The sequence below is a fragment of the Oncorhynchus keta genome, chromosome 30, assembly GCF_023373465.1.
Source record: "Oncorhynchus keta strain PuntledgeMale-10-30-2019 chromosome 30, Oket_V2, whole genome shotgun sequence".
Taxonomy (NCBI): Eukaryota; Metazoa; Chordata; class Actinopteri; order Salmoniformes; family Salmonidae; genus Oncorhynchus; species Oncorhynchus keta.
Genome location: NC_068450.1, coordinates 57654853 through 57672816, shown reverse-complemented (window position 1 = coordinate 57672816; position 17964 = coordinate 57654853). Strand labels below are relative to the sequence as shown.

At 43.1% G+C, this 17964-nt stretch overlaps 1 protein-coding gene across 1 annotated transcript in view; it reads right to left on the bottom strand.

Moving 5' to 3' along the window:
- The window catches only part of LOC118363173 (FERM and PDZ domain-containing protein 4-like), a 66170-nt gene extending 53701 nt beyond the window's left edge, over positions 1 to 12469 (bottom strand). The window contains exon 1 of the mRNA XM_052488639.1: positions 12306 to 12469. Within this exon, the coding sequence (XP_052344599.1) occupies positions 12306 to 12349 (44 nt within the window). The 5' untranslated portion in view covers positions 12350 to 12469. The remainder of the gene's footprint in view (positions 1 to 12305) is intronic.
- Positions 12470 to 17964: the final 5495 nt, after the last annotated feature.

The window sequence follows — 17964 nt, the reverse complement described above, 5'->3', positions numbered from 1 at the left end:
GTAATTCTGGGAAAAAACATGCTCTGTATTCAGAGCCAGTTGGCGGTGCTCTCTCTGCATGTCAGCTCTCCACTTGAGAACACTTCATTTTGCATTCTACACCAGGGGCTGGTTCTCCAGACTATGTTTTGATGTCTTTATTAAAATCTTACTCAAGGACAGATTTACGCTGGACCCATTTGGTAGCGATGAATTGAAATGACAACCCCAACAAAATACATTTTTTTGTGCCGGAGAAGAGTATATTAAGGCAAGAGTTGAACCTTTGATCTGGTTTATTGGTGGCAAATGAGGCTATATGATCCATTGTGTGAGAACCAGACGAATCATGGTCTGTTCTGCCTCATGAAAAGATCAGTTTGCAAACATCAGGAGCCTTTCATAGATCGACACTGTAAATCCCCACTTAGCATGAGTTGTAGACCCATGTACGCTATTGACTCCATCCGTAAGGCTGACATGGATGCTAAAATCCTTCTTACTGGAAGATTATGATCACGGGACACAGGAACCCATCGGCTTGCCATTGTGTGGATACACTGTTTCCCCCGTCGTCATTCATCTCAATCTGTCCTTTTTCCTACTTATCACGGGAACTGTAATGGGCGCTCTTATTGCATCCATGGGGGACTGAGAAGACTATGATTGGCTAATGAGAGTGTACACACAGTGTCATGGGAATGTTAAGCGAGTACATCATGTATTTGTCTAATCCCACACTTCTAAAATGATCATGTTGTTGGTGATGTATATAGAGATGCTGTTTCTTTTGTTTAGGAAAACTGCCATTTCGGGGCTACTTAATATTTGTTGTGGCATATGAACTCTGGAAGGCTTCTCTTTTGGGGGTACGATGAGTGAGTCAGATGTTCCCAACACCTTCCTATTGCCCACAGCAATCACCATGTTGAAATGACTTTCGCTACGTCAAACACACAGCCACCACACCAGAAAGAAAACAATATCTCGTCCCTGTTAGCTTTTGGATTAGCACTAGGTTAACAAGCTCTGTAGGGCAGACAACCACAAGCGCTCCGTGCTAATGAGTGACAAGCGGGCTAACCTGACCCCAGCATGTCTGTGTAAGCCAGCTCTATAGTATTGACAGTTCTGCGAGAGGCTGCACTCCCTAGTGATTCAGTGGTCAGCATGGTCAATGTGTGGTCAACAGCTTTAACCGCGTCAGGTCCAGACACCATGACGGTTCACAAACAGGGGGAGGAGTTCGAGGTAAAGAGACGCTGACTGTGTTCGGATGTGGTGTAAACCAATCGGCCTTGACCGCTTTGGCCGCCGGCCTGACCCGGCGACATCTAAAGCAGCATCCCATAATGCACCAGGCTCCAGAGCCGGACAGACATGGGATTAGGGGATGCAAGATTCAGCGCTATAGATGCCTGCCAGCTCTGTGGCGACATCCATGTGTCTGGAGACACTGAACAGTTGGGTCTATTGAACGCCCTCCTGTTTTACACGTTTTATAAGACATGTTTTATGATAAATGATCAATCAATTATTAGGAGTTATCAATGTGTCAACACATCTGCATTTCCTGTTGAAACTACCAATGGTAGAAAGGAGTGAAACAAGAAAGAGAAATGGCTGGTGACTGCCCTTACACACCTTTAAAATATCCTCACAAACAATTCAGGTACCCACGCGCACATTTCATTTATCTGGTTTCTAGGCCACATGTTTCATGGGGAGTAACCCTTCACCCAATCGTTGTAATCCTCCACAACGATGTGTGATCTCGCAATCTCTTTTTCAAAGTCATGTGATCAAGAACACTGGTGTGTCCTGTACTCTGTGGTCTTGGTCATATTATGTAACCTATGGTCACAATCCTACCGGATGTAACCACATGTCACAAGAATAATGTTCTTGAAACATCAAAATATGTCACTGGTTATGATTGAATATCGGGACAAAGGTTTGGCATTATTCCAATAATCTACAGTATATTCACATATTCCTATTTTACCCCTTCATTGAACTGAGATAAGTCTTTGGACATTGCCAATATATGTAGCTCTGAGATTTATGTTTCATAAATACAATGACCTTTACAGAAAATATAAAATGGGTGACTCTAAAGGTCAACATATACTATATCCACAAACATGGTTTTTACAAATTGATGAAATGTTAATTCTAAAGTGATTAATATACAATACCAGTCAAAAGTTTGGACACACCTACTCATTCAAGGGGTTTTCTTGATTTGTACCATTTTTTACATTGTGGAATAATAGTGAAGACATCAAAACTATGAAATAACACATGGAATCATGTAGTAACCAAAAAACTGTTCAACAAATCAAAATATATTTCACATTTAGAGAATCTCAAAGTAGCCACCCTTTGCCTTGATGACAGCTTTGCACACTCTTTGCATTCTCTCAACCAGCTTCACCTGGAATGCTTTTCCAACAGTCTTGAAGGAGTTTCCACATATGCTGAGCACTCGTTGGCTGCTTTTCCTTCACTCTGTGGTCCAACTCATCCCAAACCATATCAATTGGGTTGAGGTCAGGTGATTGTGGAGGCCAGGTCATCTGATGCAGCACTCCATCACTCTCCTTCTTGGTCAAATAATAATAAATAATACACATCCTTGAGGTGTGTTGGATCATTGTCCCGTTGAAAAGCAAATGATAGTCCCACTAAGCACAAACCAGATGGGATGGCGCATTGCTGCAAAATGCTGTGGTAGCCATGCTGGTTAAGTGTGCTTTGAATTATAAATAAATCACTGACTGTGTCACCAGCAAAGCACCCCCACACATCACACCTCCTCCTCCATGCTTCACGGTGGGAACCACACATGCAGAGATCATCCATTCACCTACTCTGCTTCTCACAAAGACACAGCGGTTGGTACCGAAAATCTCAAGATTTCCACCGGTCTAATGTTCATTGCATATTTCTTGGCCCAAGAAAGTCTCTTCTTATTAGTGTCCTTTAGTAAATCAAATCAAATTTTATTAGTCACATACGCCGAATACAACATGTGTAGACCTTACAGTGAAATACTTACTTACGAGCCCTTAACCAACAATGTAGTTTGAAAAAATATGGATAAGAATAAGAAATAAAAGTAACAAGTAATTAAAGAGCAGCAGTAAAATAACAATAGCGAGACTACGTACAGGTATATACAGGGGGGTACCGATACAGAGTCAATGTGCGGGGGCACCGGTTAATTGAGGTTATATGTACATGTAGGTAGAGTTATTAAAGTGACTATGCATAGATGATAACAACAAAGAGTAGCAGAGGTGTAAAAGGGGGGCAATGCAAATAGTCTGGGTAGCCATTTGATAAGGTGTTCAGGAGTCTTATGGCTTGGGGTTAGAAGCGTCTTGGACCAAGACTTGGTGCTCCGGTACCGCTTTACGTGCGGTAGCAGAGAGAACAGTCTATGACTAGGGTGGCTGGAGTCATTAACAATTTTTAGTGCCTTTCTCTGAAATCACCTGGTATAGAGGTCCTGGATGGCAGGAAGCTTGGCCCCAGCAATGTACTGGGCCGTTCGCACTACCCTCTGTAGTGCCTTGTGGTCAGAGGCCGAGCAGTTGCCATACCAGGCAGTGATGCAACCAGTCAGATGCTCTCGATGGCGCAGCTGTAGAACCTTTTGAGGATCTGAGGACCCATGCCAAATCTTTCCAGTTTCCTGAGGGGGAATAGGTTTTGTCGTGCCATCTTCACAACTAATCCATGGCTTCTGGTTAGGATATGTACGTACGGTCACTGTGGAGACGAAGTCATCGATGCATTTATTGATGAAGCCAATGACTGATGTGGTGTACTCCTCAATGCCTTTGGAGGAATGACAGAACATATTCCAGTCTGTGCTAGCAAAACAGTCCTGTATCTTAGCATCTGCTTCATCTGACCACTTTTTTTTAATTCTAGTCACTGGTGCGTCCTGCTTTAATTTTTGCTTGTAAGCAGGAATCAGGAGGATAGAACTATGGTCAGATTTCCCAAATGGAGGGCGAGGGAGAGCTTTGTATGCGTCTCTGTGTATGGAGAAAAGGTGCCCCCCCCCCTCTGGTTGCACATTTAACATGTTGATAGAAATTTGGTAAACATAATATAAGTTCCCCTGCATTAAAGTCCACAGCTACTAGGAGTGCCACCTCTGGGTGAGCGTTTTTTTGCTTATGGCGGAATACAGCTCATTCATTGCAGTCTTAGTGCCAGCCTCTGACTGTGGTGGTATGTAAACAGCTACGAAAAAAATACAGATAAACTCTCTAGGTATATAGTGTGGTCTACAGCTTATCATGAGATACTCTACCACAGGCGAGCAATAGCTCGAGACTTCCTTAGATATCATGCACCAGTTGTTATTTACAAAAATACTTTGTGCGCCGCCCCTTGTCTTACCAGACGCCGCTGTTCTATCCTGCCGGTACAGCGTATAACCAGCCAGCTGTATGTTGATAGTGTCGTCGTTCAGCATTGATTCCGTGAAGCATAAGATATTACAGTTTTGAATGTCCCGTTGCGCATAGGTCATCGATTTTATTCTCCAAAGATTGCACGTTTGCTAGCAGAATGGAAGGAAGTGGGGGTTTATTCGATTGCCTACGGATTCTCTGAAGGCAGCCCGCCCTCTGGCCCCCTTTTCTCCGCCTCCTCTTCATGCAAATCACGGGGATCTGGGCCTGTTCCCGAGGAAGCAGTATATTATTCACGTCGGGCTTGTCAGACTCGTTAAAGGAAAAAAAGGATTCTGCCAGTCCGTGGTGAGTAATCTCAGTCCTGATGTCCAGAAGTAATTTTCGGTCATAAGAGACAGTAACGGCAACATTATGTACAAAATAAGTTTTTTTTAAAGTAACAAAAATGCAAATGCAGTGGTTTCTTTGCTGCGTGAATCAACCATGAAGGCCTGATTCACGCAGTCTCCTCTGAACAGTTGATCTTGAGATGTGTCTGTTACTTGAACTCTGTGAAGCATTTATTTGGCCTGCAATTTCTGAGGCTGGTAACTCTAATGAACTTATCCTCTACAGCAGAGATAAATCTGGGTCTTCCTTTCCTGTGGTGGTCCTCACGAGAGACAGTTTCATCATAGTGCTTGACCATTTTTGCAACTGCACTTGAAGAAACTTTCAAAGTTCTTGACATTTTCCGGATTGACTGACTTTCATGTCTTAAAGTAATGATGGACTGTCGTTTCTCTTTGCTTATTTGAGCTGTTCTTGGCATAATATGGACATTGTATTTTATCTTCTGTATACTACCCCTGATTGGCTCAAACTGATTGGCTCAAACACATGAAATTATATTTGATTTGTTTAACACTTTTTTGGGTACTACATGATTCCATGTGTTATTCTACAATGTAGAAAATAATAAAAATAAAGAAAACCCTTGAATGAGAAGGTGTGTCCAAACGTTTGACTGGTACTGTACATGCTCACCAAAACAAATATACAGTGGTGGAAAAAGTGTCATTCACTTTTCAGAGAAAATCTCATATGCCCTCACGTTTTGGCTCCAAACTTGAAGCCCTGCTTTGAGATGCAAAGCAAGTGATTTATACATTGTTACATCACCCTTACAGTAAACAAAACCAACTGGTTTCTTATCAGAACTATGTGAGTAACCTTAATCCAACCTGTGACTTCACTGTAAATCTAACTCAAAACTACTGCCCCTCTGAACCCAAGCCAAGCCAACACAACCCTGACCCTGTAACCTGTCAATGCTTCCCGACGCTTGGGCTAAACCCTAATGCCATGATGTAATCACGAAAGTGTGCACTGTAATTACAAAGCCGTCAAGTCTTGTGGTTTTGATTTCTGTGTCTTACGCAATTGCTGAGAATGTGCCACGTTTCCATACATGATTTAACCCAGTGTTTTACCCGAAAGGCTCAGACTTCTCTGTTTCCATCTGCGCGGGCCGGCACCTGTGTCTCACTGGGTCAGGCCACTGGTACTGATCAGCTGGCAGTTACACAACAATGGGCTAATTGTGAACTGTTCTGATTATGCAGAGGTTGTTGGTTCTGATCTTCACAAGTCCTCACTGTCAGACCTAGCTATGGAAATTCAATGTTTCTAGTATAATATAAGGGTTATACACTCGTGTAACACTGGTGTTACAGCCAAAATGCAAGTAGCCCCCTGACTCTTCCCACCATAGAAACATGAACGCTTCTTGTCCCCTGATTCCTCCCACTATAGAAACATGACCTGTGTTCAAATGGTAATTTATGTATTTAATTTAACCTTTATGTAACTAGCCAAGTCAGTTAAGAAAAAAATCTTATTTACAATGACAGCCTACCCCAGCCAAACCCTAACGACTTTGGGCCAATTGTGCGCCGCCCTATGGGACTCCCAATCACGGCCGGTTGTGATACAGACGGGAATCGAACCGGAGTCTGTAGTGACGCCTCTAGCCCTGAGATGCAGTGTCTTAGACCCCTGCGCCACATGGGAGCCCATACTCATACTAATCGCTTGAATCGTACTAATTGTGACTTAAATTGAGTATGTAGTATGTTTATTGGTCATAGAATGGATATAGTTAGAATTCCAAACGTCCCCGGATGTCGTTCTAAATTCGCCAAAATACGAAATTTTCAAGCAGTGGACACTACTTCTGTGCTTTTAGTGCCCATAATACATATCTTCAGAGAATGGATGTGACTTCACAACGGTTTCAGATTTCAAGAAAATGGCGGAAAATATGCAGCTGAAGTAGCATAGACTGGAATATGTCCCGGGATTCATCCAATGACATTGAGGAGTACACCACCTCAGTCATCAGCTTCTCCCTTCAGTGGGGTTTAGTTACCCACTACCTCTCATCGCGACGCGGTGGAATCATTTCACGGAGCACAGTTTTTCACAAAACTGGATCTCAGGAGCGCGTATAGTTGTTTCTCTTTGCTTATTTGAGCTGTTCTTGGCATAATATGGACTTTGTCTTTTATCTTCTGTATACTACCCTTGATTGGCTCAAACTGATTGGCTCAAACACATGAAATTATATTTGATTTGTTTAACACTTTTTTGGGTACTACATGATTCCATATGTGTTATTCTACAGAAAATAGTAAAAATAAAGAAAAACCCTTGAATGAGAAGGTGTGTACAAACTTTTGACTGGTACTGTACATGCTCACCAACACAAATATACAGTAGTGGAAAAAGGGTTATTCACTTTTCAGAGAAAATCTCATATGCCCTCACATTTTGGCTCCAAACTTGAAGCCCTGCTTTGAGATGCAAAGCGAGTGATTTATACATTGTTACATCACCCTTACAGTAAACAAAACCAACTGGTTTCTTATCAGACCTATGTGAGTAACCTTAATCCAACCTGTGACTTCACTGTAAATCTAACTCAAAACTACTGCCCCTCTGAACCCAAGCTAACACAACCCTGACCCTGTAACCTGACAGTGATTTCAAGAAAATGGCGGAAAATATGCAGCCGAAGTCTGACGAGAGCGGATACAATTTCATTGCTTTAAATAATTATGACAAATGTTAAGAAATTTTGAGCAATGTAATAATGTCATGACTTTTCAAATAAGTTACTTTGGCTGACAATTTGTTAGCTACGCTATCCTTACAAACCACAATATATCATTACAGCAGTATGTACCGGTATATTAGCTAGCTTCTTAAAACGTTAGTTGGCTAGTACTAATACATCGAACTTGCCAGTATATTAACTATATGTCATTCTTAGCTTAGCTAAGTGGTATAGTCATCATGCGTTCTCAATGGTCATTGTTAATTCGCTCTGGCTATCTACTCCGATTTCAAAGCATTCTCGCCTGAGTGTGCCAGGGGAGGACAGAACAACTAACGAATTTACAAACAATCAACACCCGCTGAATATGGCCGGTGTCAGTTAACGTCGGCAAAAAAGCATAATTAAATTGTTGCCAGCAGCACAGTTACATGAAAACAGCCTAACCAGCTCTGCTAGGGCGAGTAAAATGGTCAGAGTGAGGTGTTGTGTCTGGAAGTAGCTAGCTAATGTTAGCCAGTTAGATTGGGTGCTTGACTGACGTTTTGAGGTCAGAACGCTCGGATCAACCCTACTCCTTGGCCAGAGGGTCCAGCGTGTGATCAAATCAAATCGTATTTGTCACATGCGCCAAATAAAACAGGTGTAGACCTTACAGTGAAATGCTTACTTACAAGTCCTTAACCAACAACGCAGTTTTAGAAAAACAAGTGTTAAGTAGAAAAATAGATAAGTAAAAATTAGATAAGTAAAAAATAAAAGTAACAAGTAATTAAACAGCAGCAGCAAAATTACAATAGCGGGGCTATATACAGGGGGTACCGGTACAGATGTGCGGGGGCACCAGTTAGTTGAGGTAATTGAGGTAATATGTACATGTAGGTAGAGTTAAAGTGACTTTGCATAGATAATAAACACAGAGTAGCAGCAGCGTAACGAGGGGGGGAATGCAAATAGACTGGGTAGCCATTTGATTAGCTGTTCAGGAGTCTTATGGTTTGGGGGTAGAAGCTGTTAAGAAGCCTTTTGAACCTATACTTGGTGCTCCGGTACCTCTTAACGTGAGGTAGCAGAGAGAACAGTCTATGACTAGGGTGGCTGAAGTCTGACAATTTTTAGGGCCTTCCTCTGACACTGCCTGGTATAGAGGTCCTGGATGGCAGGAAGCTTGGCCCCGGTGATGTACTGGGCCGTTCGCACTACCCTCTGTAGTGCCTTGCGGTCAGAGGATGAGCAGTTGCCATACCAGTCAGTGATGCAACCAGTCAGGATGATCTCGATGGTGCAGCTGTAGAACCTTTTGAGGATCTGAGGTCCCATGCCAAATCTTTTCAGTCTCCTGAGGGGGAATAGGTTTTGTCATGCTCTCTTCACGACTGTCTTGGTGTGTTTGGACCATTCTAGTTTGTTGGTGATGTGGATAACAAGGAACTTGAAGCTCTCAACCTGCTCCACTACAGTACAGGAAGGGACTGAGCATGCACCCCTGAGGAGTTCTCGTGTTGGGGATCAGCGTGGCGGATGTGTTGTTACCTACCCTTACCACCTGGGGGCGGCCCATCAGGAAGTCCAGGATCCAGTTCCAGAGGTAGGTGTTTAGTCTCAGGGTCCTTAGCTTAGTGATGAGCTTTGAGGGCACTATGGTGTTGAATGCTGAGCTGTAGTCAATGAATAGCATTCTCACATAGGTATTCCTTTTGTCCTGGTGGCAGTGTGGAGTGCAATAGAGAGTGCATCATCTGTGGATCTGTTGGGGCGGTATGTACATTGGAGTAGGTCTAGGGTTTCTGGGATAATGATGTGAGCCATGACCAGCCTTTCAAAGCACTTCATGGCGACAAACGTGAGTGCTACGGGTCGGTAGTCATTTAGGCAGGTTACCTTATTGTTCTTGGGCACAGAGACTGTGCTTGAAACATGTTGGTATTACAGACTCAGACAGGAAGAGTATTGAAAATGTCAGTGAAGACACTTGCCAGTTGGTCAGCGCGTGCTCAGAGTACATGTCCTGGTAATCCGTCTGGCCCTGCGGTCTTGTGAATGTTGACCTGTTTAAAGGTCTTACTCACATCGGCTACGGAGAGCGTGATCACACAGTCGTCCAGTACAGCTGATGATCTCATGCATGTTTCAGTGTTGCTTACTTCGAAGCGAGTAGTATGAACGCTCCGAGAGCGAAACACTGAATTTACGAACGGACATTCTGACAATGCTCTGAATTTACAAATGCCCAGAGAGCACTCCAAATACAACCGAAGTCGTAAAATATCTAGGTAGTAATTTGCTATGCTAACAAACAAGCAAGAGGTTCCATAGCAACAGAAACAACTTCCGGTAGACAGGCGAAGTATGCTCAATTGAAAGAATACAGTTTGTTTACAGTACACTAAAATGAACTACTAGTATGTAGTATATACGCATTAAGTATGCAGTATACAGTATGTTAGTATGGGTATTCGAACACAGCTACGGACTCTTCTAGTCCCCTGACTCTCCTGATTCCTACCATTATAGAAACACAGACTCTTCTCGACCCCTGACTCCTCCCACTATAGAAACATGGTTTCTTCTAGTCCCCTAACTCCTCCCATGATTCGTCCCACTATAGAAAAATGGACTTCTAGTCCACTGACTCCTCCACATTTTGTTTTTTGCCCTAACACTACACAGCTGACTCAAATGATCAAAGCTTGATAATTCGTTTATTATTTGAATCAGCTGTGGAGTGCTCGGGCAAAAAGAAATGCAGAAATAAAAAACCTGAAGGAGATTTCTCAATTGAATTGAATGACCAAAAAATAAGCAATGATGGACTTACACACCTCGATGCCATTGCTCCTCCGTGGCTTAGGTGAATAGAGTATCTGTGATTCTGTCGTCTGCAATGTTGCAGATAAGTTGTTGTAGATGTCCAACTCATATTTAACCTTAAAACAATGTAACCAAAACCTTAACATAACTATTATATTCACATCAAGAATTTGATAAAACACCCCTCACACTACATACTATTAAGCTCCTACTTGAGAATACCTTCCTTTCTTTTAGCATGCAGCCCCTCGGAGCTAGATGAGACTCCATTATATTTCCTATCATTTGCTTTCCCTTTCCAATAGGAAAGGCACGTGTGCATCTGCCTGCATAGACAGTATCATTGATCAATATTAGCCACTTATAATGCAGCTCAGGAAAAACGCAATGACAGATGAAATGACCATCAGACCATCTTGCATACCCAACATGCCATGCAACAACAACCCTGCCCTGATTGGTTTGGGTACTGATGGCCACAGAATATCTCTTAACAAGCTTTAAACGTCCTACTGTTGATACGGGAAATATTGACTAGTGAGGGGTTGGATTGTACCCCATGATGACTGTTACCGCTCAGATATCAAGTGCCAATACAGCACACTACATTACATGCTGCCTTCCTATGAATTGTTCATTGGTTTATGGATGGTTAATTAGTTTGATTAATAACGCCTTCAAAGACCAACTGAGGTTCGAGATGGTTGAGGTTGGGGTTTGTGCATGTTTTAGTTTGCTGGTTTATGTTCTCAGGACGTGTACCTAAAGCATGTGGAATACTGCTGCCATCTTTTTCAAAGCTCAGCAACACTATGAAATCCAACTCAATACTGCTGCCATCTTTCTCAAAGCTCAGCAACACTATGAGATCCAACTCAATACTGCTGCCATCTTTCTCAAAGCTCAGCAACACTATGAGATCCAACTCAATACTGCTGCCATCTTTCTCAAAGCTCAGCAACACTATGAGGTCCAACTCAATACTGCTGCCATATTTCTCAAAGCTCAGCAACACTATGAGATCCAACCCAATACTGCTGCCATCTTTCTCAAAGCTCAGCAACACTATGAGATCCAACTCAATACTGCTGCCATCTTTCTCAAAGCTCAGCAACACTATGAGGTCCAACTCAATACTGCTGCCATATTTCTCAAAGCTCAGCAACACTATGAGATCCAACCCAATACTGCTGCCATCTTTCTCAAAGCTCAGCAACACTATGAGGTCCAACTCAATACTGCTGCCATCTTTCTCAAAGCTCAGCAACACTATGAGATCCAACTCAATACTGCTGCCATATTTCTCAAAGCTCAGCAACACTATGAGATCCAACTCAATACTGCTGCAATCTTTCTCAAAGCTCAGCAACACTATGAGATCCAACTCAATACTGCTGCCATCTTTCTCAAAGCTCAGCAACACTATGAGATCCAACTCAATACTGCTGCAATCTTTCTCAAAGCTTAGCAACACTATGAGATGCAACTCAAGGATAAAACAGAACATTGTCCATCTTGGCAAAGGCAACAGAAGGCTCCCTGTCCAGCACAACCTGACATTTTGGAAAGACCCGTACGGGAAAAATGTGAATAGGTGAGGTGTTCCAAAACACGTTTTCATGTGATAACCCGTGATCTTATGTGAAGTTAATGTGGTAACATCTGACAACATCTAGAGAAACATGTGATAACATGAAACTGCACATGTGGAACATTTCCAAATACACGTTTTCACATGTGAAATTTCATGTGAAATCACATGTTTTTTTCTGTAAGGGGAGGAAAAAAAGAATTATAGTTCTACTGAATACAGCACGACAGTTTGGTCTCCACCGCCACACATCCTCAGAGGGCCTACAAACCTCCCCGTTACTCTACCTAGTAGTTCAAACAAGATAATAGCTGGACAAAGATCATTCAAGGCATAAAGGAGGACAACAACACATGCCTCTGAAGCAGAAAGACCAGAGTACGGTACTCACTGGATGATGGTGAAGACCCCTAGTTCATCATCACACCGTTCCATCCCTTCAGACGGACGGACGGTCACTCCAGCCCGCTAAAGGCTCAAAGGGGAAAGTGCTCCAGTCCCTTTCCCTGAGGGTCCCTCTGAAAATCCACTTCCTCCACTGCCTGGTGTTTGCGAACGTTGTGTGTTTTTTGTTCACCTCCCTCCCTATTGGTCCTCAGCTCAGTGCCAAATGTTCCAGCTTAGCATTCGCTGCGCAGCACCACTGGTGATGGATTTAGCCTGGGCATCTGGGCTAGCCGGGATAAACCGTTCAACACACACACACACACACGCACACGCACACACGCACACACACACGCACACGCACACACACACACACACACACTTACAGTGTCATGCTGTGCGAGTTAGGGGCCAGTGCCCTTGGGGAGACAACCTCCCCCACCCTGAATAATGACACAACATCATCACATTCCAGGCCAGTGCTTAAAGCGATAGAGAGACAGAGAGAGAGCGAGAGAGCACAATGACAACAGAGAGAAAGAAGGTTGGGATTGGGATGGGGAGATCAACACAAACGGGGATCAATGCGGGAACAGATGTGTGCCAGCCAGCGAACTCCAAAGCCGTTACCAGAGGCAGAGACAGGAGCGGCAGTTAGAGACAGCTGTCTGATGCCAGTATTATTGGTTATTGGATAACTGTTTTTTTTGTTTTGTTTTTTAAATCTCTGCCTTCCTCCCACACACAGTACCTAAAATAACCAAGCATAGAGCATACTGTATTGACAAACCTCCAGGAACAAGAGAAAAACAACTAAATTAGTTGGCTATTTTCAGCTATTGCTAACGGTATAAAACCAATTAAAACAAATCTGCATGTGAAAAGATCAACACAGCATCAGTCAACCGGGGCTAAACTGTGATCTGTGAACTAGGATGACTGAACATCACTACCCTGCATATGGACTCTGTAGCTTAATACTACTTCCACCGAGCAAAGCTCTCATTTAACGCAGCTCAGCGGTGCCCCATGCAACACGGCGCATTGACTGTTCACCAAATTGCTGTGCCTCTAGTCTGTGGCAGGCAGCATCCATCTGGAGTCGCTAGGCCCTTACGTAACTGGCCGTTTACTAGGAAAAACAAGATGAAGCGTCTAGTAAGTTAAAGCTATTTATTTTTTTATCCACTTATTTGAACCATGAGCCTACTTTACATAATGTGGCTCGGCTTGGGAATGCATTTCCTGATTTTCGCCTGATTGGCCTATATATCGCTCGGCAACCTAAATGACTTCCCCAAATCGGCACTTGATTGATCATTTATTGTTCAGATCTTCATTCCAACAGGGTCACAAACGTACATGTATTTTAACTTCTCAAAGTCCTCCTCACTCTATGTGACTTGCATGTTGAGTAGATAACATGAACACAGTATTATTAACATACTGTAGTTCATGGCCCATGCTAATTTGATGTGATGACATGGTGGATGGCGCTGTGTGTATGGCGATCTCCGCTCCTGCCTATTACAGGGCTTTGTCTTAAGGGGACAGATGCTGGGCATCTCTGCAGTAAGCTGACTGCCTCTAATCTAAAAGGATAGGTTAGCGAATCTGTCCATAGCCAATGTCAAACATGCAGGTTTCTATACTTTCTGACATTGCTGCTGCATGACATCATCTTGACATTGTAAAACAAAAAATATATATATATATATATTGGCATTGTGTGATGGTAAGGGGGCTCAGCTCACAAGCACTCCAGCTTCACCGTTGAAAGCTGACTATTTTAGCCAATGAGCACAAGCCAGAATTCTATAGCATGCTATCCATCAGGATGTAGTGCTCCAACCGGAACTCGTCTGGTCATGTGACCTGCCACAGGACTCTGGGGCGGGATCACCACTGAGGTAGAAGCCCCATTTTTTTCCCCATGACATACAAACAACACGATTGAATGGTGTGTGTATGTGTGGAGGACAGCAGGCTAACATGGGCATAATACACAAGGCTACTGAGAGAACTCTGCTACATGGCATAGACCAAGAGGACAGCCACACAGTATGGACAACATGCAGAAACATTGAAATTAACCATGCTTAAACCCTCTGGTCATCTATCCATCAAAAGTTTATCAACATTTACACGCAGACACAAAGGTATATCGATTTTACTTCGAAGTGTAACAGTGTCGATGACTGTGCCTTTATCTGAAATTGATAGACTACCTCCAAAATTGTTTCAAAGAACAGGCATCCTGATTTGGTGTACAGGCCACAGGTCTGGCAGTATTCATGTCATTTTCATGTTATATAAAACCAATTAAAAGCTTAATTACCGTCTCTATGGAAGGTAATGGGGTTGTTGGATCAGCTGGAACTAAAGGCAGTACACCCGGAGGAGCTATGAACCCGCTGTTTCATTGCAGAAAGAAACTGTTTTCTTTTTTAATAATTGCTCCATATTTTACAAGCACACAATGTTTAATGAGATGATGTGGCCTACGGATGTGACCAAGTTTGTTGTATTCATTATTTGATTTCCACACCTCATCTCAAATTTAATCTCCGGTAGTTTCTGGCAAAAATGGCTTGTAGATTATACCCAGGTTAATTGGCAAATTAACCTTTGTCACATGTTCGTTGTGATTAAGTGTTGCCTACGCCCGCAAGCCAGTACTACTGTACATTGTAGCTCATTAAGACATGCCTGTTCAAGAGTGGAGAAAATCGAAATCCGAGTCAAGACCAAGACCGGAGAAAATAGAGTCAAGAGTCAAGACCAAGAGCGGAGGGGGGGTGGGACCGACCTGCGTGTGCAGAGGCACACATTCACAGAAATGCACACACAGACGGCAGTGTTCTAGGTCTCCAAACCATTTATTGTCTCGGTCTTGACTCGGCCTCGGACAATGAGGACTACTAATTTCTTCCTGAGACCAGTGGAGTACAAAAACTAAATTATCAGTTCCTATTCAGTCATAAAATCACTTCGCCAGGCCAAATATAGACTCCTTTTATGACACATTAACATTGTCTTGGTCTTGACTCGGACTCGATTTTCTCCAGTCTTGAACCGGTCTCGCTTTAGGTGGTCTTGAACACAACACAACCAGACAGACAGACAGAGACACACACATACACACATTTTCACATCATTAAAGAACAAAAATCCCTCACTCCAAGTAAAGATGTATCCTTACCTCATAACTCAGAGTATCATCCTGCAGCGCTCCCAGCTTCTATACCCTGATCCTCAGGGCTGGTCAAAAGGCCACGTCACATGAAAAAAAAATCTACAGCAGCTAAATCACTCTGCTTGAGCCCAAGAAGGAGATGAAGTAATTACAACGGGTGTCAAAAAGTGTTGGAAAATAAATGCACGATAAATGCACGAGTATGATTGAGAGAATGTGCGGTAGGTGTGTTTGTGTGAGAGCTGATGGGGCTCCGGTGCATTGGGAGGGCTTAGGTGGGAGTCAGGGGGGGACTATTCAGTTAGGGGCGCGGTGTGAGGCATGGCGGTATCCCTCCACGGACACATCTGGAGAGAGAGTGGGAACGTTTCACCTGGCTCATCCCAGCCAGCTGCGGGTACAGGCACATTCCAGATGGCTCAATCAGATTTAAACTCTCCCGACCACTGTAACCTCTTTAGACTTTAAATACAGTGCAAGAACATTAACTGTTTCCTTGTGCCGGGGTTTAGACACAGAGACAGAGAGAGATAGAGATAGAGAGAGAGAGAGAGAGAGAGAGAGAGAGAGAGAGAGAGAGAGAGAGAGAGAGAGAGAGTCTTGATGAATACTGCTCTGTCACATTATCTGGTTCAGCATTGGATACAAGACAAGGAAATTCATAGAGTGAATGAGTGTGCAGAATGAGAGATAGAGAGAGAGGTGGGGGGATGGCGAGGGCATAAGAGTGGGACAAGGGGTGACTGAAAGAGAGAAAGAGAGAGCAGTGGGAGGAAGAGGATAAGACTGCTACAAGGTTATGGAAAGTGAGGATGCGTGGGAATGAATGACTGCAATAAGGGTAGACTTTGAAGGGATAAGAGAGGTCAGTGGTTGAATCGACCCCATTCATCAGAGATCTGAAGGAGCTTTATGTGTACTACATTCACATATGTATGATATTTGATTGTATAATTACTGTACTTGTCAATCATAAGCATTGGTGGCGAGGTGGTGAGTACAACCGCAAAGGTTTCTGTTCAAATTAGAGACGCAATGTGCTTCACAGACATCTCTTGAAAGCTTCATGTCCACACGTGTTGAAATTAACACACCACTGTGATGTAAACAGAACAACTGACATCTTCACTTTTACCCATCAAGATATTTGCAATCCCTATTCTCACTTGCTTTCTCCCCGTTTCCATACAGCACTTTAAACTATACGCATTTTACATTGAACACCTTCTCACTGCTTCATGTCAACCTGTCAGAGGGATGACAAATAGTCAAATCTGGAGTTCAATGAAATACCGTATTTTACTTAACGACGCCAAACGCGTTACACTATATCAGCTTTCCTGTCTCAGTAGGACTGAGTGGGGTCCTCCCATGGGGCAGTGGGGCGTACGTGGATGAATACAGACCGCGCCGTGATGTATGAGCTATCAAATCCACTGTGGCGTCCGGCTATGCTTGGACACGCCTCTCTAATAATGATCACTGGCGTCCAGGGGAGGGGTGAAAAGTGATTAAAGCAAGATTCAATTCATTGGAATGTAGAGCAGGATGTTGAGTGACGGTTGATTTTTGCCCTTCTCTCTTTGCTTTACCCAATAAGGGGGGTATGTGGTTTAGAATTGTCCAGGACTACCTACAAAAGGTGGCTTGGGAATCTGATTCCCAAATCAGATTTTGACACCAGATCCGTTGCGTTACACAACAACAACAACAAAAATGTGTCATTTGCGAGACTTCTCTTTGAGGCCTACAAGTGTTAGTTGCTTGACTCTGCCAAACCATAACTCTTACGGTCTATCCCAATATCCATACTTACACCCAACTCTGTGTGCTCTCCATCCCCACCATAATACTTCAAAATAATCTAAGTATTTTAGAATGGAATTTAATAGAAAAAAACACAAACAAAGAAGACTCTGGATCAGTAGCAACTATCCAGGCGCATATCACATCCAGTGGCGGTCGGTGCCGGTTAAGATGAGGGAGGATGATTACTTTTATTATGAGCATGGCCTTATGTCTATTACAGCATATTGGATGATTGCCATTCATATTCCGTTAAACCAGTTCAATGTAACATCGATAGGTTTAGGCTAATACATGATAGTCAAATGTTCCCTATACCCGTCATGAAGTTGCTACAACCTAGCCTATGAATGAAGGTTTACAATGTTTACAATGTGCACAGGTCAAGAGAATTTTGAGTAATCAAGGTGACAGACCGTTACAAATTCAATACTGCCTTGCACACTTTTGTCTGCATCTAGGATGTAATCATTAGTCCAACAGTTGCAAATTAGAGTTTCTATTGTACAAATTCAGGTATGTTTATCCCTGGAATGAATACACCCCTGATTCACATAAAAACAGCATGATCACTTTGCTCGTTGTATATATAATTCCTTCTCGCAGCTGTCTACGCGCTCTCCTCCTCTCATATTTTCCCTTCACTTGTGGACTTCAGTGCACA